Here is a 25505-nt window from a genome sequence, read left to right as displayed (position 1 = left end):
ATGGTGCCATATTCTATCACACTGGCAAGTATGTTAGTACTATATATTATAAAGAAAGTTGGACTATACAGTTTGGGAAAAATGACTTAAAGCTTTATCATTTCTGATTCTAGAGAAGAATAATTACAGTCCTGTATTTAGGGTTGGGGCCCCTGGGACCCCCAAGAAAGCATGGTGTTTATTCAAATACTTTGAGATCCTATCCCCCTAGGAATGCTACTTGTCAAGTTTAATGAAAATCCATTGTTATTTTCAGCAAGAAGATGAAAATGTACAACTTAGGTCCGGATTTTGATCCCTCCCTCCCCCCCCCCCCCCTTTCCCGACTCCGGGGGGGGGGGGGGGGATATGAACATTGGACCCATCGCACCCCACTCCCTTGGGTCCCAAGGGGTGGGGCACCACTGATTCTACACCATGAACAAACTTGAAACAACAGTCATCAAGATACTGACTCATTGTATTAACTAGGGATGCTACCTGGCAAGTTTGGTGAAAATCGGTCATGCATGGGGTTCTCAAGAAGAAGATGAAAATGTCAAAAGTTTACGCACGACGCACGATCTGAAGCACGACGGACGAAGAGCGATCGCAATTTTAGCTCACTTGAGCCTACGACGAAACTGATCTTGTTTTCGGATAAACGAACCTTCAGAATGCCGAAGTGTGTTTAGCTTTCGAGTCAACGAACTTTCGAAATAACGAAACTTATTTTTTTTTTCTCTTTCATTTTGGAGAAACAAACCTTCGGAATGACGAACTTTCAGAGTGACGAACAATAAAATAGCCTTATTTGAGGTCAGGTAAATGAAACAAATATAGAATCATGCCGTTTGTTGGAAGTCTGTCAGTGTTCCTGCCCGGGGTCCTAGACTTGAGATAGCTTCGAAACCTCTTTCCCTTTTCATTCCCCAGGCAAATGCGCCTGCATGTGCGCGCGGTTTAATCTAGTTTCTCCCCTCCCCCCCCCCCCCCCCCCCCCCTTCACAAGTCTGGCACCTTGCCATCGTGGATTTTTTTTTCTTTTGTTTGTTTGTTGTTGCTCTCTTTTTTTTATTGGTCAAGATGATGTTCCCACGCAGGGGATCCCCCTGCGTGTGTTTTGTGTAATTTAAAAAAAAAAAAAAAAAAAAAAAGATCGTATGGTTGGAAAAAAAAATATGTATATTATGATAGAATTTGAAATTGTTAATAAATACTGATAATTAAATTAAAGGGAAAATAGATATTATATAGTCTGGCAAAATAGTCAAAATTATGACTGATCGCCATTAAACCCAAAACAGCAACAACAACAACCCACGCAGTCACTACCTTCTCTAGCCTTTAACCAAGGCGCTCTGGACTTATATCCCCGTTGTGTCTGAATTGATACTAATCGCGATACAACAAGGATCACATCATTAATTTTCGTCGACGAAATGTTAATAAAATGATCATATCCTTCAACGGAATGACAGATTTCGTAATGAAAAATGCCATGCGACACTTGGCGCCCCATAGAGAGTCTATGGCACTTCACTCAGCTCACGGATTAGGAACACGCGTTCCGCCGGCGCCCGGCGGCGTGTTTTTTTTAGACGGCACAGATTGGGGAAACTAAAAATCTATCGGGGACCCTATCCCTAAACCTAACCCTAATCCTAATCCTAACCATCAAACCCTAACCCTAACCCTAACCCTAACCCCAACCCTAACCCTAACCATAACCATAACCATAACCAAAAACCCTAACCCAACGTTTTTCCCATAGGTTTAACACGCGCCATGCCCCAATCTGTGCCGTCTTAAAAAAAAACGCCGCCCCACCACCACATCATCACTGGGTCACCGCGCGCGTAGTAGGTAAGACTACACCTTTGGTACCACCCCCATACCAACCACTGATCGATGCCGGATAGCGAAACACTGTGCTGAATTTCCAGAATGGCATCTTCGGCGGAACGCGAGCAGGTAATGATGAACATGATGCCTGACGTTACAAGCCATGACAGCATTGTATTTTACAGTGAAATAATTGTTGCAGTCCACATACACGGGCTTATCAATTCTTAAAACTTATTACCTACGAAAACACTAGACAATGGTCGAGCTTTTGCGAGTGGCCTGGTAAATTACACGATGTCATCGCAGCGCAGGCTCGTCGGGCCGCGGCAGGACGGTTTGGTAGGACCAACCGTCATGAAAGGGCAACGAAACGAGTAGCTAGCTGTAGGTTAGATGTTCGGTACTTAAAGGACAAGTTCACCTTCATAAACATAAGGATTGAGAGAATGCAGCAATATTAGTAGAACACATCAGTGAAAGTTTGAGGAAAATTGGACAATCGATGCAAAAGTTATGAATTTGTAAAATTTTTGTGTTGGAACCGCTGGATGAGGAGACTACTACAGCTTGTGAGTCATATGCGTACAACAGTATAGGTCTAAAGAAAATGTAAAGAAAATTCAACATATTTTCATTTTTTTCGCATAATAAAAGAGCACTTGACTTGCCTCTTTCTAAAGGCAGGGGGAGTAATATTACCCATAACATTTGTCGGTAACGAGTCGGGGGAATGTGTACTTTTTTCAAAAGATGAAATTTTGTGAAATTCTCTTTATATTTTCCTTACATTGTTGTACGCATGTGACATCTAAGTTATTCACACACTGCAGTAGTCTTCTCATCCAGCGGTTACTGCACAAAAACTTCAAAAATTCATAACTTTTGAACGGATTGTCCGATTTTCGTCAAACTTTCAATGGTGTGTTCTACTAATGTTGCTACATTCTCTCAATCCTTATGTTAATGAAGGTGAACTTGTCCTTTAAGACCGATGCGATGGTATATGTCTCTTCATGATGGGCTCCTTATCTGACGTTTGGACATGTAATAGTATGGCTGCCGGCTGACCATACATGTCCCGGCAAACGTCAGAGAAGAAGCCCACCGTGAAAGAGACAGGATACCATTATTACCATCGGTCTCGATCTGTCTAGTCGGTACTGTTGTTTAGTGTTGACTGTATAGTCATACCGCTATTACCGGTACCCATGATGAGGCCTACTAAGTGTACCAGTACACCTGAGTAGGCCTACGCTGCCGCTACCAGGCGCTAGGCGCAGGCCAATCGTCACATTTTCATCATCTTGAAATTGCATTGTCAGATTTTCACCACATTTTGGCAGAGATTTAATGCCTTAAAATATTGGCAGGGTGATAAATTATGTATCTGTGTTATGTATACAAGTTGAGTGAGCATGATCGCGACCCCTAGATCTATAATTATCTCAGTGTCAAGGTTGTTACCCACGCCGATGGAAATCGGCAGGGTTTAAGGGCTCCGTATGCTTGTTTGTTTGTGTACAGAGCTACCAAGTCTCACGCATTCTGCGTGAGACTCAAGCATTTAGGTTCCGTCTCACGATCTCACGCATGGCACCCATTTTTCTCACGCATTGTCGGTGGATGAAATCTGCAACTTGGGCATATAGCGGCATATCATTAATGAGTATAGCTCAAAGGATCAAAGTGATAGTTGCAATTGAAGATATATTTCCCTTTTTTTCTTTCAAAATAAGTAAAAAATAGTCACTTAAGTATGTACCTGATGGCACCATTAAGAGCTAAAAATTGAATAAGCTCCTTACTAACCCCTCCCACACCCTCGCTAGCGCGCCGAGATGTTGAGTCATGAAAATCTCACTCATAAAAGTTTTTTGAACTTGGCATCCCTGACAAGATGACGAGAACGGGTGAACGGATTTGCACCAAATGTTCAGGGAATGTTTGGATAGTGACAGGAAAGAATCAATTAAATTTTGGTGATAATCAGTTGACCCCTGCAAATTTTGTGTGACCTTGTATTTTTGACCCCATCTCATCTGGGGTGACCACTCGGAACATTTTCCAGTTTCTTACTTTGCACATTTTCCGCTACTATACGAAAACAGAGCTCCCAGATGACGGACTTCGCTGCTCAAATGTTTCCAAGAATTCCAAAATTGATGTTTATTTGAGGGACTAGTCCTTCTGAATTTTTGAAATTTTTCGAAAGTTTGCTTTCCGTCATCACAAAATGGCCCGTATTTGGTGATTTTTCATATTAATATTGATTCTTTTTTTCGTTGGAGGAACATTCCTCAATCACAGAAAAATTTTGCTCCGTCCCAGTCACACTGCAGTGGGTATGCTTCTATTTCGTAGTGCACTATCTCACTGGGCGAAATTTGAAGTCTTGGGCGAAATTTGGACACAGCACCATATATGTCAAGATCACCGCTTCACATTCTTTTTCATTGTAGAGTGTTTTGGTGGACGTAAGTTCAAACTTCGGCAATTTTATTCCGAGAAACTAGAACAGAATTTTCAGGAAATGTTCGGATAGTGACAGGGAAGAATCGATTAGATTTTGGTGATGATTCTATGTGACCTTGTAGTTTTGACCCTATATTATAGAATTGCAACTACTCTGTAGTGCCTCTAAGGCGTGGGTCTGCCACCTTTGACGGCCCCTCTAGTTTTTATTGTTTTCTTATGGCATTTTATTTCAGAACTGTGTCACACATTCTATTTATTTAAGTTGTACTGTGAAGGTACATATTATACTCTTATACGTGTATGTTCATCAGAGAGGTACACCAAACAAAGTGCCCAAAACAAGGTAGGGCCTGCAGACCTAGACAAACATGTGATATCAGAAATAGAGCCTGCTGAGGGCAGATGCCAGGCAAGGTGAAATGGAAGATGAGGGAGAATGTGGAAAGAATATCAGGAGAGAGCTGTACCACTACTGGTAGTGGTATGATGCATTCATGAGTCTGTCAAAGTTTTGGTAGTCACTTTAACCTACATGTGCAGGTAGCAAACTCCTGCATAGACTACTTTATAACCAACTGACTGGAAGGATAAACAAAGTTATTAATTTCAATTCAATTCAATTCATTTCAATAGTTTATTTATTATTTCCATGATTCAGGTCTGACAAAACTGAGAGTTAACTGAAAGAGAGTGGGAATGTTAAATGAGGGCCTCCGAGGCCCCCCCCCCCCCTCGACGTTTCGCGCAATGTATCGCTATTGCGAAAAGCTATCGCCGCGACATTTCATGACTTTTTTCTTTCGAGTCTCCCACATCTTTTGACACCAAATTTGTGATGCCCGGGCGCGCGGTTCCAAAGTTGCGCATAAATAATATGTACATGCATATCAGACCAAAAATTGCTCAAAACATGAATTTGTGTACAATTTCAATGCAAATTGTGTTTACAGGCAGATTTCATAAAAGCATGATTATTTTTGGGTTTTATTGTTCAAAACAATAACATATTTTCTTGTTCAGAACAATGTCGCGGACAAATTTCATTGAAAAAACAATGAAAAATATAAAGTTGAAAAAACAATGAAAAATATTTAAAGTCGAAAAAACAAAGAAATACAAAAACAAAATACTTGAGAAAATTGTTTCTGATTGCACAATTTTTTTCTCTTACATATGCTAAGGACAGTTAAAAATATTTACCCCCTAAATTTGCCTGTTTTGAGCTTTATTTTGTGATTTATTCCAAATTGTTTGATTTCATGCATCATTGTGCATGAATTAGCATAATTTAGCATATTTGATAATTTTTTTGAGAAATTAACTTCATGTTACTTTAGATTATGTCATAGGTGATGTGTGTGCCAATTTTCGTCGCGATCACGCGGTTGACGGCCGAGATCTGGAGGGGGGGCCTGGGAGGCCCCCCCAGCTCTATAATCTACCTAAATAGCCCGGCCTAGTTTTATAATTATCATGTCTCTGTATCATTATTCTGTAGTTTGAGAAAGATGGCTTTCTGGTTGTGGACAATTTCCTCACCAAAGAGGAGGTTGCTGCCCTACGAGCAGAGTGTCACGATGTGGTTGAGAAGATGAACCCGAAGGAACACACAAAGTGCACCTTTGACACCACCGCTAATGCTCAGGTAAGGGTGATTTACACATTTGTATACGTATACCATGACACAAAGCAAGAATGCTTCAGGTAACCCTTTGCCAAACCCAGTATTTGCAGGATTTGTTTTTTTTTTTTCTAATTGGTTGTGGGGGTTGATATTTCGTGTAAGAAAACACTAAACAAAACACAATCTCTTTTCTTTTTGAGCCTAGGGTTTTGTTTTGTTTTTGTTTTGTTTTTAAATGAGAATCATGTGAATTCTGGTAAATTGTCATTAAGCTAGGTAGTGCTACCTGTGCATGTTCCAGTCTTTTCTAGTCTTGGTGCCCAACATTTGGTATCTGATTTACCTTGCTGTCAGCAGAATTTTTCCATATCCAGCCTCATTCTCTGGGTAATTGTGGTCGATTTGATCAAGAGCAATCGTAAAAAGATAGAATTATGAACTGTAATACATGTACTTCTGCACGAACTGAAATTTAATGAAATTTTCAGTGTATAAGTGTATCAGTACCCTGAAAATTAACTGTGACATGGAAAAGCATTGTTCTAATGATGTTCTCTGAAAATGTGAGGATGAGATGCTTTTACAAGAAGATATAATGTTAAGAAGAATATTCCAAATTAAACAAAAAGTGTATTTATCTTGAGTAAAGACTAGTTGACAAGCACTCTTGTAGGCATTGATCACACAGAGTGAATCACTTGTACGTATGTGCGCTATGGCTTGGCCAGCTGTAGCTGCATACCATGCACCTACCCTATAGGTTAAGGGCTGGTTCAGGGGAACATTTCATGAAGCGATTTGTCTGATGTTTTTATCTGACACATTTGCTCTCAGCCAATCAGATGCAAGGATTTCAGTAGCTTATAACAGTTTGTCCAAAAAAAAAAAAAAAAATCTGGCAAACCGTTTCATGAAATGCACGCCAGGTGCGCGCAATACATTACAGGCTGCTGGGCATTTTCCTATGCATTTGCTACACAACTTAGAAACTGAGGAGCATCGCAGAGGCACTGTTCGATGTTCATCAAATACACTAGAATAATATGCTATTTTAAGCTTTATTGTACTGTTTCTTACTTGGGCATAAGTATTCAGAGGGCAAAATCTGTATGAATTCCATAAGGGCCAAGTATAATTTGTGTGTGTGTGTGTGTTATTTTTGTAAATTATAGGAAACAGTGATGAGCATATTTGGGTTACCTTTTAGGTGCTCTTCCAAGTCGCAACATCACTTTTCAGGTATTGATACATTTTTAATATGAGGTCATAGCTTTTAACATTCTGTAAAGATGGGGAATAGAACTATTGAATTACTTATATCTGAGAATTATTACCCTTTCAGGTTATTACCTTTTCAGTGTTAACTTTTAATGTATTTGTATATTAGACCAAATGTAATGTACAATCTCCATATTTTGGTATGTATCACTGGTTTTTTTTTTTTTCTTTGTGGTAAAAATAGTATTTTCTTCCATTTCATTATTTTTGTAGGCAAGGAACAACTACTTTCTCACCAGTGGGGATAAAATCCGGTTCTTCTTTGAAAAAGAGGCTCTTGATGAAGAAGGTAATGCTGTGAAATGCTGTTTCAAGAAAGTGTTACAGTTCAACTTTCTGTGCATAAATTCATTTCAGATGCTTTAAACTAAAAGTAACACTGTTAGTGTTATAACCTAAAATGAATACCTAATTTACTTTTTTTTAAAAGAGAATGATATCCAAATATATATGTGGGATTGAATGAATGTTGCAATATTAGTGGAACATATCATTGAGTTTGAGGAAAATCAGATAATTTATTCAAAAGTTGTGAATTTTTGAAGTTTTGCTGCTGCATAGCTGGATGAGAAGACTACGACAGTTCTTAATGTTACTGCAGAACAATGATACAGAAAATACACAGAGAATTATACAAAATTTAATTTATTATGAAATGCACACATTGCCTCAACTTGTTACTGACATATAGGGTGATATTATTTCCCTCTGCTTCTGGAAGAGGTCAGTAAAGTCCTCTTTCATAATGCTCAAAAAGTTAAAGTATGTTTGAATTCTCTTTGTATTTTGTTTATATTGTTTTGCAGTTACGTCACAAACTGTTGTGATTTGTGGCACCAAAAAGATTTGTTTGTTTCATTTTTCATCAAAAAAGATGGCTGGATAGCCCATAATCAGCAGCTATTAAACTACCTGTAGCTGGTCTTTTATGGAGTCCAGTTGGATAAGGCAGACCACTTCACCGGTTTATGCACCCTACTCTTTGCGATGATAAATGAAGCCAGATCTATTGTGTGCATGAGTTATGACTCTTTACTCGGGACCTCCATTTTATGTCGTATCTAAGGTACAGAGTGCTTTTCCTCTTACTAAAAACTAGAGGGGACGGTATGATTACACACAGCAACATTGCTCAGCTAGACTAAGAAATCGAACACAGGTCATTTGGTTTGGGGGCAGATGCGATACTGACTGAGCCAAACCACCACTAAATTCACAACTTTTGAATTGTCCCGATTTTCATCAACCTTCACTGCTGTGTTCTACTAATACAACGTTGCTGCATTAGCTCAATCCGTATATGGGTTTTATTCTCTAAACTTTATATAATGCCAGGGAAGTTGTAAAATGGAGCATATCCTAGTATCAATAACTAACTACAATGTACCTGTACATCAATTGCAGCAAAAGAGTAAGGGAACAACACACAAATGTATACGCTACATTTCTAAAACTGCATTCTTTGTAAAAATGTTAGTCAGTGTATTTAGGCATCTGTCACTCTCTGCCAAACATTGCCTAAAAGCCAAGTTGTTTGGAAATATAAAATTAAAGCCTGTTAAAGGAAGTTGAGGAAATTGTGACAGTGGTATGCAATATTATATGATTTTACTATTCAAACAGCTACGGTTTCCTTAGCATGTAACTCCCAATGCCAGGAAGAGCCGTATCATATGGATAACTCCCTATTTATGGTTAAGTCATTCATACTTTTCTTAATGAAAGTATAAGAAAATGTGCTATTCTTGTGTGTGTACAAATGCTGTCATGAATATGAAGACTGTCTCAACAGTTGATTATTTGAAAAGGGACCAGATTTACTGGCAAATGTTAAAGTTATACTTTCAGTGGATATACATGTACCACTGTTTTTGCTTGTCTTTGAAATGTAATTACTAGGCATGACTGTTTATCTAAATTAGGAGAATTATGAACAACGGATGTTTTCAGTTTCATTCTGCGTTTAACATTTTGATGAAATGTATGTGTGTTTATTAATTCTTATCGAGACAGACAAGAACATGAAAAATTGCTGACAATATGTATGAATCAACAGTTAGGGCTCCTCAAAGATTAACAAATTCACTCAAAAGTATTACAATCGCAATGAAGCAATGCGAGGTAAATTACATTCACTCTTCCAGGAAACCTTACTGTTAACAAGCATAACAGTCTGAATAAGATTGGACATGCCCTTCATGAACTGTGCCCAACATTTAAGAAGATTACGCATGCAAAGAAGGTCCAGGTAAGATTAAAACTAACATTTTCCAGATATAATTAGAATAATGATACATGGTTAAGCTGACAGCGAAATAAGTTGGAAGTATTCCTGGTAGTATTCTTAGTTTTTTGTCATATATGCATAGTGGATGACAAACACATCCATGTGCTCATAACTTCTATAGAAGGGAGTCAACCTTTCCCTCTCTGCCCCCTTACTTGTCTCTCCCTCCTCCTTTTTTTTGCAAGGACAATATTTAGAATTAAATGAATGGAGATCACATAACATAGCTAGTTTTGGAAGAGTTTAATAGTCAAACAGAAACCAAACAGGAAAACTGTAATTGTTGATGCTTTTAGAACTTGCCTGTCATGTTGTATGCTCTTACCATATGCATGGCTCGACACCAACTTTTTTGTTTGGTGGCCCGATGGGGCCACCAAAATCCTAAATTTCATATTTTTGGTGGCCCGAGAGAAAAATTTGGTGTCCCGAAAAAAAACCAATAAAAAACATTAAAAGTCCTTTTTTTTAAATGAGTCAAATATTTAAGATTTATGATAGTAAGAATTAGAAGTTGGACATATCTACTCATAAATAAACTTCAACAAACTTGCAACACTCACTCTCAGGCATTCAATCAGTCCTTTTCATCCATCCTTTGAACAAATTTAACTGCTAATTTCCGGCGCAAAAAGTTACGAATTTATTCACATACTTTTCAAAAAATTTTGGTGGCCCGAGGTGGGCCACCAAATTTGTCCTTTTTTGAAATTTGGTGGCCCGACTTTCATTTTTAGTGGCCCCGGGCCACCGTTAGTGTCGAGCCCTGCCATATGTAACGAATATTAAATAGATTTAGCAGTCTTATGTTGAAGAAATGTGATGTATGATGGTGAAAAGAAATAATATAGTAGTGAAAAGAGTAGAATAATAGAGTAGACTCAGAAATTCAAACTCCCAGTATAAGTATAAGTGCATGATTCTAGTATCAATGGCTATAAACAGAAGAAAATGTTGAAGAAATAAACAGAAGAAAAATGGCAACGTTCATAGAAATAAGAATTAGGAAAACAAAGGAACCCTGTCAGAACAAGGTTGTTAGGTTCGGCTAATTTTGCCATGGTATATCTGAACCCTGGTGACATCTGTACATTTGGAACACACCCATAAATGTACAATGTATAAACATACACATGTTTAGCAGGGATGAGATTGCATGTATACACTTGTACATAAAACAACACAGAAGTAATGACCATGAAAACAGGAAATGCACAGGAAAATGTTGTAAGTGTTCTAGTGAATTATTATCAATGCTTGTCACATGGTTTAGATTTTACAATAATCATGTCGCAGACTGAACCTGCCTTTTGTTATCCCCTCACATCTCTCATGCATGCTAGCTATGGTGTACATGTATTTGATTGAATGGTCTCTGTTTGACTGTACAATACTATTTCCTTGATTTTTCATTAGACAGTTCCTCAAAATTTGACAAGCTTTAATTACAGTTTTTGTTTGAGATTCCTCTAATATTGTATAAAATGTCACTTATAAGTTGCAAGTCACGTACATGACAAGTGAAGAGTACATGTATTCGCATTGGAGACACAGTAATCAAGTCACTGTTACTTTACCACATGAAAAGACATAACTATTTGCCTCCATAAGACTCAATTTGGAAAAAAAGAAATGTGGCTGCAGGGACTTGGTTTGTAATGTTAAAAAGTTTAAAGTGACCATTCAAAGAAAATCACCATCATTTGGCACAAATTTATATGCTGTGCTTATGCTAGAATCTTGTAAAGGACAAAACGTAAGACTTTTGCTCAATTCGACAAAGGGGGATGCAACAAGAACAAAGAGAAAATGCATGCAATGTCTGCAGTAATGCAAGCACTTCGGATAAATTCAGGAAAATTCGGTTAAGGTTTTACAGACATCATAAAATGAACCAATCTAATAGCAGCAGACAATGTGTCACAGCTAAAACACAAATCATAATAAGTGCATTCATTTCTACTGAAGAAGAGGTTAAATTACTGTGAATTATGCTAATTGTGATATTTTTTATACAAAAGGTGGCACAGAATGCTACTTTACCAGTGCCCAGCTTAGAAACTATCACTGGAAAGGCATATTTAAGATGTTGGAATGCAAGGGCCATTGCATTTTCGAGTTTGAAAAGCCTGTTTAACAATGGTGAATGCAAATGAACAGCGAACTACCCGGCATGACAGTGCGGCTGAATGCATAGCTCAAACAGTAGCAGGGCCAAGCGTATGCTGACAATGACTTTTGCCAAAGTGTTCAGGGCGGACAAGTGCAATAGAGACATAGAATTTTACTTTCTATTTGGAAGATTGTCATTACTGTTGATGTTTTTAAAGCGGATCATTCAAACGACACGGAAAAGTATTAGATCCACTTTGCATTGGCATAGCATTTATCTTGGCTAAATATCAATAAAACGCTCACCAAGGAAATTAGTTACACCTTTGAACCTGTGCATTGTCTATAGGACGTAGTCTGCTGTTGAGTTTCGGTAGGTTTTCGAAATGGAAAGGAGAATGGTATTCTCCTCGCTTTATGTTGCACAAATCTTTTCCGCAAGGTCAGGAATTGTAATAACTGGGGCTGGCTTAGGGTGGGATTTCATGGAGCACTGCGAACGATTTGCGAAGGACGCGAATGGCAAAATCCAGCATTCGTATTTTAGTCGGCAAAAGATCGCCAAACGAACGTGAGGGTTCGGAAGCATTGTCAATTGTTCGCGAATGTCGTTTTTACTTCGGCGAAATAAATTTTTTGCGAACCTTTTCCGCACACTTCGTCGTGATTTGCTCGTGAATTGTTCTCGAAAGTGTCTTTAAAGCCTCGTCATAATTATGCGCAAGACCTTCGCAAGACACGCGCGATGTTCGCAAAATGTTCGTTAAACCCCAAACAGATTCCGAAACTTTGGAGAATGTCTCGCGTATGTTTCGCGAAATCTGCGAAGTTTTTCCGATCATTTTACGACGTAATCGCAAACAGTTCGCATACCTTTTGAGACATTCTCGCGAACGTTTAGCGCACGTTTGGGGATGTATGACCTATCACGTTTTCTACAAATAAAAATCGTAGCATACATCTAAACATCAAAGAATTATCAACAACTATGGTAACAAAAGAAATGTAAGACTAGCAAAGAGAAAGAAATGTCTGATATACAAAAAAAAAGAATCACAGAATACACAAAAAATTAGTCTAAAGTATCTAAAATTTCATTTGAACTATAGAGATTATGTGTTGGAGGAACTGCAAAAAAAAAATCAAATGCTTTACTAGTGGAGATAGGTATTAAGAAAAAAAATGTAGGCAAGCACACGATAGAGAAATGAGAACAAAAGAAAGGAGAAATAGAAGGAAAGAAAAAAAATCAACTCAAGACAGCTTCCATCTCTCCTTGGGTACATTTTCTACCATGATTATTGGAAATTTTTCGTTGTTTGCATTTCCGTCGCGTGTTCTTCGTGTACGTAACATGCTGTACTTTAGCAATGATACACACGACATTCGCACATACGTCATGAAAACTTCGCACAAATTGCGCAAGAATAGTTTTCGGCTTCATTGTCGGAACACATTCGGAAAAAAACTTTTCCGAATGTTGGATTTTGTCATTCGCGTTCTTCGCAAATCGTTCGCGTCCTCCGTGAAATCCCACCCTTAAACTCTAGTTGCATTTCATGAAATATTGTTCATGCTTAATATCTTTGTATGGCCAGTTTAAGCTTTGGCATTAATTGTACAAGGAGAGATAAACTGTGATAAGTCAGTCACATCGCATTATGGGGTGGGAATGTAAGAGTAAGTTGACAGACTAAATATAAAGTAGTCATGGCATTCACAAAGTACCACAACCTATAGTTTTTATTAGGTTGTAGATGTCTATTATAATTAATGTCAGCATGTTGGTGGTGTATTCAAGTGGTTTTATATCTCAATGATTTAATTCCTCTCTTATATTGCATATCACTTTTCCAGGAAATTGCCAAAAATTTGTCCTTCAAGAAACCTCTCATTGTACAGAGTATGTACATCTTCAAGCCTCCCCACTTTGGAGGAGAAGGTAACACATCAGTTTTGCTAGTTTCATTTTGTTAGTAACTTATTGTACCAGCAGCTGGTTGACTTTATTGATATATACTTTGTCACATTCTAAATTGTGAATGGATATTGAAGGGCTTGTCTTCTACATAGAAAACAGAAATTGCATATCTCTTGCTGATGCATGTGTTCATTAAACTCTTCAATGTGATCAAACTTTACTCTCAAGAAAATTGATATAATCACATGATGTGTTTTATATAAATTGTAATACTTTACATGATATATTTTTGATGTGTAATCATAAATATCTGAGCAGTCGTGAAAATTGACAAAATTGCATTGTCTGTGTAAGACATGATCACACTTTTTACAAGAGGTACAATTTGTAGTGTATTGCTGTAGCTTGTTTCTCTTGAGTTGTGTTATGCCCTATTTCATTAATGCCTCCAGGGCAAAGAGCTTTGTGAGGAGAAAGTCTTCGTGGCGGAGGCTTAAAAATCTGTGACAGATAAAGTTGGGTAAAGTTGCTGGTGGTTTGTAATTAATACACTGTATATTTTGAGAGAAACAAGCACATCTGAAGTTATGTGAGCCTGTAATGCAGCATTGTGGTAGATGCACTAATTCTATGTCTTTCTAAACTTACAGTAACACCTCATCAGGATGGCATATTTCTGTTCACCACTCCCCTTAAACTGATCGGCTATTGGATTGCCCTTGAGGATGCAGAAATAGACAATGGTTGTCTGCACTTCATTCCAGGTTCAAATTCAAGTGAGTTCATTTGTACAAAGGCAAAACCAGGGTAATAGTATCTCAGTTTCATACTTTGATGAGCTAAAGTGATTGCTGATAAACATGTATACTTTATTCTGAATGTTCAGGTCTATGAGTAAATACTGTTCTACGATGTATGCAGGAACGTGAGAAGAGTACATATAGTTTTCAAGCTTTTATCCCGATATCATGACAATGTAAACGAAAATATATCAAAGTCTTGTATCACTTTTACGTGTATTGTATGTGTGACATACTGTTGTGGAATACCTATCAAAGGACATAACTTTATGGACTTCAAAATATGTATGTACATGTAAATAGATTCCTGATCTCTTTATGCTATGGTAATGATATATTCACTTAACCCTAACTGCACTGGGGGGGGGGGGGGGGGGGGGGGGGGGGGGGCCTTGGAGGTGACGCCTGGGGTACGGTTCTGAAGTTACATGACTTTTTGTACGTGCACGTGAGGCCAAAAATGGCTAAAAAATGTGATTTTGTGTACAAAGTCAATGCAAATTGAGTTTTTTCACATGGTTCATATAAATATGCTTATTTTTACTCTCTATGGCTAGAAATAAGTTTGTTTTAGGAGTATTATGCTTCAAATAGTGTCTGTGACAAAATTTTGTTACAAAAAAACAACAAAAACAAAAGGTCCGCCCCCCCCCCCAGTCTTTCGAGCTACCAAAATAGACCAGTCTTTTTAGGGTTAAAGGGATGGTACAGTATTGGTGGAGATGAGAATTGGACTTTTAACTCTTTGCGAGATACCAAGAAAACACTTACATGATGTAGTACAGAGCATATCAGTTTAAGAGGAATTCAAAGTTTATTTGATGAAAATCGGGTTTGGAATGACTGAAACGTCCAAAAACAAAGTAAAACAAAGCGATCTTAATAAAGTGTGGGTCCCACACTTTATCAGAATCGCTCTTTTTTTTGGATATCTCAGCCATTTCGAAACCAATTTTCATCAAATAAACGTTGAATTCCTCATAGAATTACATGCTCTTTCATATTTCATAAGAGGATTCTCATTATCTCACCAAAAAATGTTAGAAACCTGAAATTAGGTCTCAACCAAAACTATACGATCCCTTTTAATTTGTCTTGTTCTGGAGTCAATTCAGGTTGTATTGTTCAATAACAAATTTCACTGTTTAAGCAGCAGCTTAATTGCAAGGGAAATGACTGAATGGAAGCATGAAGGAAACGGATGAGACTTTTTGCATGGCTCAAAGACACTGCATCCACATTTGTTCTTTTCCCATAAAACAGAAGACATTACCACAAGGATGGTACGTAATGCAGATGGAACCTGCACAGAGTTCACAGGGGATCCTTATCCATTGGAGGTACCAGAGAACAAATTTGTTCCCGTTCCAGTGAAAGCAGGTAAAATGTTTTCCCTTTATATGGGGATATGATCTTCATTGTTCAAATGGGCACCATGCCCCAGTGGTCCTCTAGAGGGGCCCGAAAACCCCCAAATTAAGGAATCTTCAAAAATCTACTCTAGAACCAGAAGTAATAGGGATGGACCAAATTGGGCAAAGCCAACAAATAATCTTTCGAGATCTTCTGTATAACTCCCCTCACAAATCGCCACCATATCCCCTAGAGGCCCTCAAAACAAGCTTTGCCTTGTTCCTGTAGGTAAAAGTCTGTAAGAATGCATGAACTTGCGATACTCGGGAGAGCACTAGACCCCCTGAGCCTCTTTTTTTTTCTTATGCAAGACAGCTTTCACCATGTTTATTCACCTACATTTAGACCACAGAATTCTATTTGAAGAGTACAGTAGGGGGAAAAACCCAGAGTGATCTTAAATCATCTTTTTGGTAATGAGGAGGATAGTGTTGTATCAATGCATTTTAGAACAATTTTGATCATAGTATGTACTGGTTATCTTTTTTGGTAGGATCACTGATTCTCATTGATGCAAGGGTTGTCCACAAGAGTGCCAAGAACACTTCAGACAGGTCCAGACACATCTACACATTCCATGTTGCAGAGTCCGAGAGCACTGAATGGAGTTCACAGAACTGGTGAGTTCCTGCTCATTGTGATTGATGTATGTTATGCTGTGGATGAATTGTATTTTTTTTTTCTATCCAGATCGATAACTCTTTGAAGGGATTTAGAATAGCCTGTAAATAGAGGCAGATATGACCGTGCACGTATTAGCAATTAAAAAAGAAATGTGCAAACCTCAAAGAGAAACTCCACCAAAATAAGTTTACAGAGAAGTCGGCAGTTCTGCTGTCTAAATAGTAGTTATGTCAGTCTGTGCTTTTTAAAGATGTAGAGTGTGTTAAGACCTTTGCATGTATTACCACTGCATCTTCTACACAAATACTTTTGGCATTTTGGCTCCATTTGGTGCAGAGGTTCAATGAAAGTCATAGTGCACACCACTACAAGTTTAGAATATTTCCTACTGTTTCCACACCATTGCCAAATTTACCCTGTGAATTTGTTCTTAGAAGACAGAACAGATGTGGTAGTTATGTAACTACGGGGGAATCGCGTTATAACGAGATAGATCGTCTGGTCCCAAATAAATTTGCTTGTTAGCCTGTGGGGATTCGGAGTTCCGGTTAATGTTGCAAGATAATTTTCGGGCCTAAAAACAAAGAAAAAGAAAGACGAATTTGTGCGGATGTAACGACAAATTTTTTTTTTTTAAACCGAACGAAACGGGGGAAAAAAATCACGCACAATTTTAAAACCAGAAAAGGTCAATTCTTCGTGAATTGTCTGAATTATCCTTGCGTGCAAGCAGAGACTAAGATCTGCCAGTGCCAAAGAGAACGCGACGAAGGTGACGCGCCGCAAGTTCTTAAAGTTCTCTTTCCGAGGGCCATGATGGAAAGGCATCGGAATATTTAGAAGCTGTAGCTTTCGCTAAAGAATATGCCTAAATGTTATCACAAACGCTACAATTCGAATTAGCGTTCTTAAATGGTGCACATGTATTTTTGTATCTGAAATGTTAAGTAAACCTTTCCGAAGATGCGTAAAGGGAGTATCCAATTGTGAGCGGGAAATGTTTACGAACGTAGCAAATTGTAGTAAAGTTGCGGGAGAAATTTTGAACGTGTTCAAAATTTCTTTGCGATAAGAAAAACTGGTTGCAAAAATGAAAACTGCTTTTGAGTTTGATTGCAACTGTTGCCGAACCCTGAAGGAATTCAAAGTCTGCTATTATTCGCTACTTTCGCAAACATTAGCCACGCAGTTAGATACCCCATTTACGTAACTTTGATTATGAGAGAAATTGAATTAGATGTCAAAATCAAAGTATGATGAGGTCGTAAGCTAAAATATGAATTAACTCAACTTTAGCTAATAGAAATACTATTTCAGTTCACCAGTTACCGGGTACTGGTTTTTGTTTTCGTATACAGCATGCACCCGACAACCTCGTTGGGTAAAGCATTCACGCAAAGCACGCATTCAACCTAGTGCTTTGCAACAAGCTGGCAGCACATGGCGCTCTGGCAGTAAAAGTCATCACGCATTTCGCGCATCACACTTTACAGTAATAGTGAGAGAAAATAGAATGTTGGGCATGGAGTCCTTGAAAGAAATTAAAAATGAGAGTATAAATTGTGATGTAAGCTTTCACCATATTACACGTGATTTATATCAATAATTTGTCATAGAATGAACGATAAATTCGGAATTAAGTCACAGCTTTCATCCACGTGAGTTACGCTAAACGCAGCGTTGATAGCACGATGACCTTACATATAGTGTTATAACCAAAATCACTCAGAATGATCGCACAAAAGAAACAATCAACTAATAGGCGGTTTATTAACAGTGATATTTTGGGTACAGACTTGTAATCGGTTTTCACATCAGTACAATAATGATCAATAAAAACAATTATAAATCAGTAATAGAATCACTTACACGCATTACATGCAATATCCCTGGAAAAGTCCAAATACGATGCTTGATGCACAAATGAATGATCCGCGATGCACCGATGAATGATACCTCCGACATAAATCCAGAGGCGCAGGTTACAATACTCCACGGTATAGCTCCAGGGTGTATGTCCACGTTATAGGTCCACGGTATAATGTTCACGTTATAACTCCACAGTATATGTCCACAGCGAAATGTGCAGAATCCAATATTATGACGACCACGTCCAGTCGATGCGGTGAATGATGATTCAAGTCCTAGTTCCCGGAAACCTGGATGACTCACTGCCTAACTATGTGCAAAACGTCATTGCCAAAATTAACTACCAATCACATTGGGACAGTGCATGACTCAGCCAAATATGTAAGCACTTCCTAGAACATTCTGGATTGAGTGAAATACCTTTCTAAACTGAATGAGCTATAATGTATTTCCTGTTACATACATGTACAGAGACTCCAACCCTAAGCACCTTCTGATCGGGAGATTCTCCCGCCTGAAACCCCTATCAAACGGGAGACTCCAATTTGATGTGCGCGAAGCGCACATCACGAGCGCAAAGCGCGAAGTTCCTTGCGGCCGGGGTCTAGGGCCCGCCCTGGAAGCTCGGTTCTAGATGCTCTCTCGTGCTATCTAAGGCTTATTTTTTCAACAAACAATGATATCAAAGTAAGAAATCATTTCAAGCGGGAGACACAGTGCCAGGGCAGGAGAAATGAAATCTCAAGCGGGAGAACGGGAGATTTTGCAAAAATGGGCTTTCGGCGGGAGATCTCCCGTCGAAAACGGGAGAGTTGGAGTCTCTGCATGTACTGTAGCTACATTGTATACCACCTAGAAAATTCTTCACTGATCTAGTCAGCCTGTATGTACATTGTACTATATCTATACCACATTGAATGTTCTCCATTAATCTGGTCAACCTGTGTACATACACACATTAAAACAACCATGCATACAGTACATCATACATGTACATAACTACTACTGTGTATATATGTGACAATAGTTGCGTAAATTTGCCTTCATCTCTCTCTTCTCAGATGTGCAGAATGATTAGCATGCGGATAACAAAAAGCAGGCCTCATTTACAACATGATTATATGATATCAAATCTGAAACATTTGATAACAATTAAGCGTCGAGGAAAAAAAAAGATGATTGTAAATCGCCAGAATGCTCTCGCATTTTCGCATCACATTTCCTGTTTTTCTGTTCATCAAAATGTAGTCGTCATATCATTCAATGCATGTAACTCAATTTTAACAGAGCATGTTTATATAAAGTGTATTTTCCACTAGTGTTCGGATACAACGAGAATCCGGATATAACGAGAAAAATCACCCGGAACCGACGATCTCGTTATAATGGGATTCCCCTGTATCACTATTAGTTCACTATCAACGACTTCCCTGTGTTCAGGACTCTGACTTCGAATAGTTAATTGGACTGAAAGGGGCATTCTGGACGATTTTCATAATTCCACATCATGTAGTATATAAATCGACAGTCCCATGTATAGATTTGTGGAATTTATTTTGATCCTTGAGCAGAGAAACCAATAAATTAAAAATCTTAAACAAATTACACTGAACAGTGTTGATGACATCAGAGCCTCATATATTTCAGAAATGTAGCAGTGTAATTCCATTACAATACCACTTGCTCAACAAGTTCACCTGTGAAAAATCCATGCATGCCTTCTTCTTTTGTTCTGCTTCCTTGAGCTCCAACTCATACATTCTTATGGTGAGGCTGCCATGTCACCATCCTTGTTCATTGCAATTTGTTATAGATTTTGAAAAATTCTCATGCCTCATCCCAATCACTAAAAATTCTGAAACTCTGTACTCAGTTTAACTAATTTATAGTTGTTCAAATGTGAAAGTCTGAAAATCATCTGGAGGTCCCCTTTAAAAGGGGGAAATAAAGAAAGGATATAGAAACCTGAGGATAGCCCATGATATAATTCAGTTTCTACTCTGTACTTACAATGCACTATTTGTGTTCCTTTCCATACCTCCACATCTTTCCAGGTTGCTACCTACCCCAGAGATGCCATTCCCAGAATTATACTCCAGTGATTAGGAGGCAGGTGTTGCAGGCCGTGTGCAGAGTTATTTATGCATGATTTGATGCCTGGGAGTGTACCAAAGTCAGGAACACATTGACAGCTGTAAAGGTAGTTTGATAGTAAATGCTTGATATGTAATTTTCCAACTCAACCAAATATTTGTACTTTTATTAATGGGCCATTCCATCAACACCTATGGTGTGAGGGACATTTTCACTCCTCATTACTTATTAAAGACCTATCCTTGTGTTTTGCTACCTCATCAAACTTAAGCCCTCAAATTGTTGTTCAGGGTGCTCAACAACTTTAAATCTGAGCATGTTGCAAGCTGTGAATGTGAAAATATTGTGGAAATTGTATGTGCACGGAGCGCACATCATGAGCACGTAGTGCACAATATTTTACAGCTTATCTCTCCTTGTGCGCTTTTCATTTAATGTTCTCATGTTTTGGGCACAAGTTTTTAAGTTCCAGGCAGTTTTATGTTTCTCAAGATGTGCACATGTTTTTCACATGTTTGAATACTTTTTATTTTGAGCATAAAAGTTGCAAATTCTTGAGGATGTTGCATAGCATGTTGCTGGCTTTTGAGGATGTTGCACCAGAATTTGAACAGATTGCAGCACTTGCTCAAACCCCTCGTGGACCACCCTGGTGTCTGTTGCTTTGGTTTTTGCTATCTTTAGTGTCATTACCTTAGTAGTGAGGCAGTTCGATGACAAGGTCCCCAACAGTGGCAATATGTACATATCCTTGGCAAATCGTGAAAATGAAGAAGTTGTAATTACTAGATTTACTTTTGAAAATATCAGTGCTTTTTTAATGAGAATATAAAATGAGGAAATAATCTTGGAGTAGATCCATGAAACATGAAAATGAAATCAGTGAAACGAGCAAGCATAATATCAAAAACTTTTAGAAGTATGGCCATCAGCACATTCTGAATATGCTTACTTGAGTTATCAACAGTGGCATGCCACTTGTTTGTTTGCCAGCCTATAATATTACTCATCTTTTTAGAGGAGTATTTCATCAGGCCTCTTTCAAGAATGCAGTTTTAAAACAGGGAAAGCCTAGTCTTGCTTAGATTGTATCATAATATATTTGTTTATTTGATCATGTGTTGAAGAAGAAAAAACACTATTTAAAAAGTAATGTGGCAGCCGTGTCATTACAACACGTTTTTTAAGAATGGGGAAACCAATCTTAAGATGATTGACATACATGTTGTGATGTCACACACATGAGAAAAAACTCTGCTGGAATCATTTAATTCAGATTCTGCAAGAGTTCTCAAAACTTTAGTCAAATTCATACGTAGGTGTTTGTAAGAATGTTATTATCATATTACTGACACTTCCGTATATACAGTGTATGTTGCAGTATTTTGTATCCAGTGCATAATTCATAGTGATGGCATGTATATGATTATGTTCAAGAAATATGTTGATGCTATCTGCAACTTGTGAAAATTTTCTTCTTCATGATTTAATGATGTCTGAAATCATGAGATATGTATAGAATAATTGCTATTTTCAGGTAGTTAGTGTAGGTGTTCATTGAATGAATCCACTGTTAAAGTGCATATATCTACAGACAGACTACGACAGCTACTAGTATCACATCACAACATCAGCGAAAATTTGCTGTACAGAGTTAATCCAGAATGAAATTCTGAGTGAAACTTGAATGTGGCTATGGTTTCAGAAATCAAGTGATAAAACTTGCTTTCAGAATTTACCATGGTGTAAACCATTTTTAGACTAGAGTGCAGGTCTGTCAGTTACATTGTATGTAGAATTTGCTCAGTTCAACCTGAATTCAGAAATTGCTCTAGATAGGTATCTTCATTAAACTTCTTACACATACATGTACTGCATGAACATAATTTTCTTGGGAGGTTTTTAGGTCATTAGGATGGAGGTCAAAGGTCAGGTAAATTATGCTACTTAATGGTGAGATTACACTATTTTCCCCCATTCAGAGATGTGCCTTGAAAATGACCTAATGTATACACTTAATTATTAACTTGTGTACATGTATGTATCCATATAGTGAATAAGTAGGGAAAGATTTGAGCCATGGGGTCAAAGGTCAAAAGAAAATGCTGAAATTTTCCTTTTTTTATCTATATTGTGAAAATGGCTCAAAGTGTTGTCATGAAAATTGGTGGATGTATACAGATAGTGATTATTTCCAATCATATGAAGCCATTGTCTCACATTGGCAAGATGTTCTGTACACCTCTTGGGAGAAAATGTGAAATAGTGGAGGCATACTAATCACCATAGCAACATTTCTGTTTTTTTGTTGGTTTGTTGGGTTTTTTTTACTATTATAAAATAGATGTTTGGACTTTAAACATGATATGACATCAATCTTATGATATGACTGTGCAGCTGATAACTATTAAGTCATGCCTTTTTTGGACAGGTCTAGGTTGATTTCAAGACTCGTGCCTGATTACATGACAAGGGGTAATCTTATGGATCAGTGTTCTTATAAGTTGTTATGTGTGCTTATCCTTGTATGTGCAGAGTGAATAAAGTTGAAAGGGTATGATTATACAATAATTCATACATCTTTTAAAAGTCTTCACTCCTTTAGAAGTGTGTAGGCAGAGCCTTCATCAAGTAATGCATTGTCATGGTACATAAATGACCTAAATGTTGTAAATTGAACTACTCCAAGCTTTAAAGCAATTCACTTGAAATTCCACTTGTGAATAATGAAATTTGTAGGCGTGCAAGACATCTACATTTTTTAAATACATGTACATGTAAATGTGTTCCTGTTATAGCAACATTAATTTTTTTTTTTCAGACAAATCATACAAAATCTTTTGATCAAACTACTCTTCCAGACTCTTGAGCATTTTTAGTTGGAATTTGGCATGTTTTATGTTGTCATGCAAGATAATTTTTGTGGGTATATCAAGAAATGTGTTGACATGGCAACAGTAGTTTGAATAACAATAGTGTATCTGTAATACCCCTTACTACTGTCAGTACTCAAAGGGCACAAAAATCCTCATAAAGAGAAAAATAAAGAAAAGGAGAAAAAGTTGTTGATTAATCATAATATGAATTATGTATGTGTGTTTTTAGTGCCTACAACAGAATCATCTGAAAGAGGAAGCACAGATATGTAAAGGTAGCTTGTTCCAAGGCGAGGATCCAAATTGAACAAATTACCTCTCACCGCACACGTTTTATTTGGGGAACAATGAGAAGACAAGTATGCAAGATTGAAATGATCTTACTGGAGTAAGCTGTTGAAATACAGAATCATACAAACCATTAAAAAAAAAAAATGTGTAGGTCGAACTACTCTCTATATACTTCTCCAGCTTTTGAACAATTCAAACAAATTTGGCATACATTTTGAGCTCAGTACATTTCAAAGACCCTGTAGCATGGGGATACCATATAGTTGAACGACTTATAGTGGGAAGACTGGCCCGGGTCAGATATATTTATACCCCCGCCAAACGAAGTTTGAAGGGGGTATATAGGAATCAGCGGACGGTCGGGCGGTCGGTCCGTTGCAAATCTTGCGTCGCGAACTACTTCCTCAGTTTTCAACCGATTCCCATAAAACTTGGCACAGATGTGTGCCTTGGGTTGTAGATGTGCAAGACGTATTTTTTGACAGTACCCAAAAGTGCGTTGCCATGGTAACGGCATATTATGGGCAAAAATGGGTACAAATCTTGCGTCGCGAACTCCTCCCACAGTTTTTCATCAATTTTTATGAAATTAGGTACAGATGTTCATCTGAATATGTTAATGTGCAAGACACATATTTCCGCAGTGGCAAAAAGTGTGTTGCCATGGTAACGGCATGTTATTGGTAAAATATAGGGCAAAATGCTTCATGGCAAAACTGCTTCATCAGTGTTCTTCCAATTCTCATGGAATTCATATTGAATGTTTGTCTTAGGATATAGGTCAGCATGACACATTTCTTGACAGTGACAAAAAGTATGTTGCCATGGTAACAGCTCACATATTATGAGCCAAAATGATGGAAAATTTTGTGTTGCAAACTACTTCCTCAGTTTTTGCCCAATTTCCATGAAACTTGGTACAGATGTGTGCCTTTGGTTGTAGATGTGCAAGACGCATTTTTCGACAGTACCCGAAAGTACGTTGCCATGGTAACGGCATATTAATGGCAGAAGATCAAGGAAAGATCTTGCGGATTTAACTACTTACTCAGTTTTTTGACCAAAGCTTATGAAATGTTGTTTTGACCAAAGCTTATGAAATGTTGTTTGGCGGGGGTATAACCAGTCGCTGTAGCGACATTTCTAGTCAAGAATTCACTTAAACGAATTTTCCCTGATCTCTGTGTAAGTACACACACAGCCGAAGGATCTTGACTGGAGATGATTGCTACAGCTGAGCATACACTTCCAACGCACATACATATTCACTTACTGATGCTTTTCATGGTTTACAAATGTACCCTGGTGGGCAGTGAATGAATCGGGCCACCCATGCATGAATCCCTTTGCTGCGGTATTCAAACAGCAGAAAATGCACTGCCATTTATTGCCTCAAAATCAAGTAAAAGGCTCGCAGATTGAACAACAGTTTTCAAGTAATTGAAACAAAACTTGGCAAACATGTTGAGCTCAGTGTGTAGTTGTGCAAGACAAATTTTCAACAGTCACAGAAAGTGTGCCACCATGGTAAAAGCACATTGTAGCAAAAAATATCTTTTAAAAAAGGTTAAAAGGCTTAAAGTGCACTGAATTACTCAAGTTTTCCAGTGATTCAAACAAAGTGTGGCACACATGCTGAGTTTAATATAAATTTTGCAAGACACATCTTTCAACAGTAGCAGAAAGTGCATTGGCATGGTAACAACTCATTATGGCCTCAAAATCAGTTAAAGGGCTTGCAGATCAACAATTTTCTCCAGTCTTTGAGCAATTGAAATGAACTTAGACACACATGTTAAGCTAAATTCAAAATGGGTGAGACACTTTGACAGTAGCAGACAGTGCATTGCCATGGTAATGTCGCTTTATGGCCCTCAAAATCAGGTTTCAAAAGGCTTGTGAAGTGAACGGAGCTACAGTTTTTCAACAATATCCAAGAAAGTAACTGGCACATACAAAAAACATGGATGTTGTGCAGGACACAAGTTTTGAGAGTCCAGGAAAAGGTATTGCC

At 37.9% G+C, this 25505-nt stretch overlaps 1 protein-coding gene across 1 annotated transcript; it reads left to right on the top strand.

Moving 5' to 3' along the window:
* The first annotated feature begins 1870 nt into the window (after positions 1–1870).
* Positions 1871–23763, top strand: LOC139742818 (phytanoyl-CoA dioxygenase domain-containing protein 1-like). The gene is made up of 9 exons (XM_071653333.1): positions 1871–1953; positions 5801–5947; positions 7418–7493; positions 9349–9452; positions 13461–13545; positions 14175–14300; positions 15588–15704; positions 16231–16357; positions 20285–23763. Exons 1-9 carry the CDS (start codon positions 1927–1929, stop codon positions 20334–20336), a joined length of 861 nt encoding a protein of 286 aa, XP_071509434.1. The 5' UTR covers positions 1871–1926; the 3' UTR covers positions 20337–23763.
* The last annotated feature ends 1742 nt before the right edge of the window (positions 23764–25505 follow it).

This window comes from Diadema antillarum, unplaced genomic scaffold (assembly GCF_040938485.1).
Source record: "Diadema antillarum isolate AM-2024a unplaced genomic scaffold, OU_Dant_1.0 seq00001022_RagTag, whole genome shotgun sequence".
NCBI lineage: Eukaryota > Metazoa > Echinodermata > Echinoidea > Diadematoida > Diadematidae > Diadema > Diadema antillarum.
The sequence above is the reverse complement of the archived record's forward strand: the minus strand, read 5'-3'. Positions and strand labels throughout refer to the sequence as shown.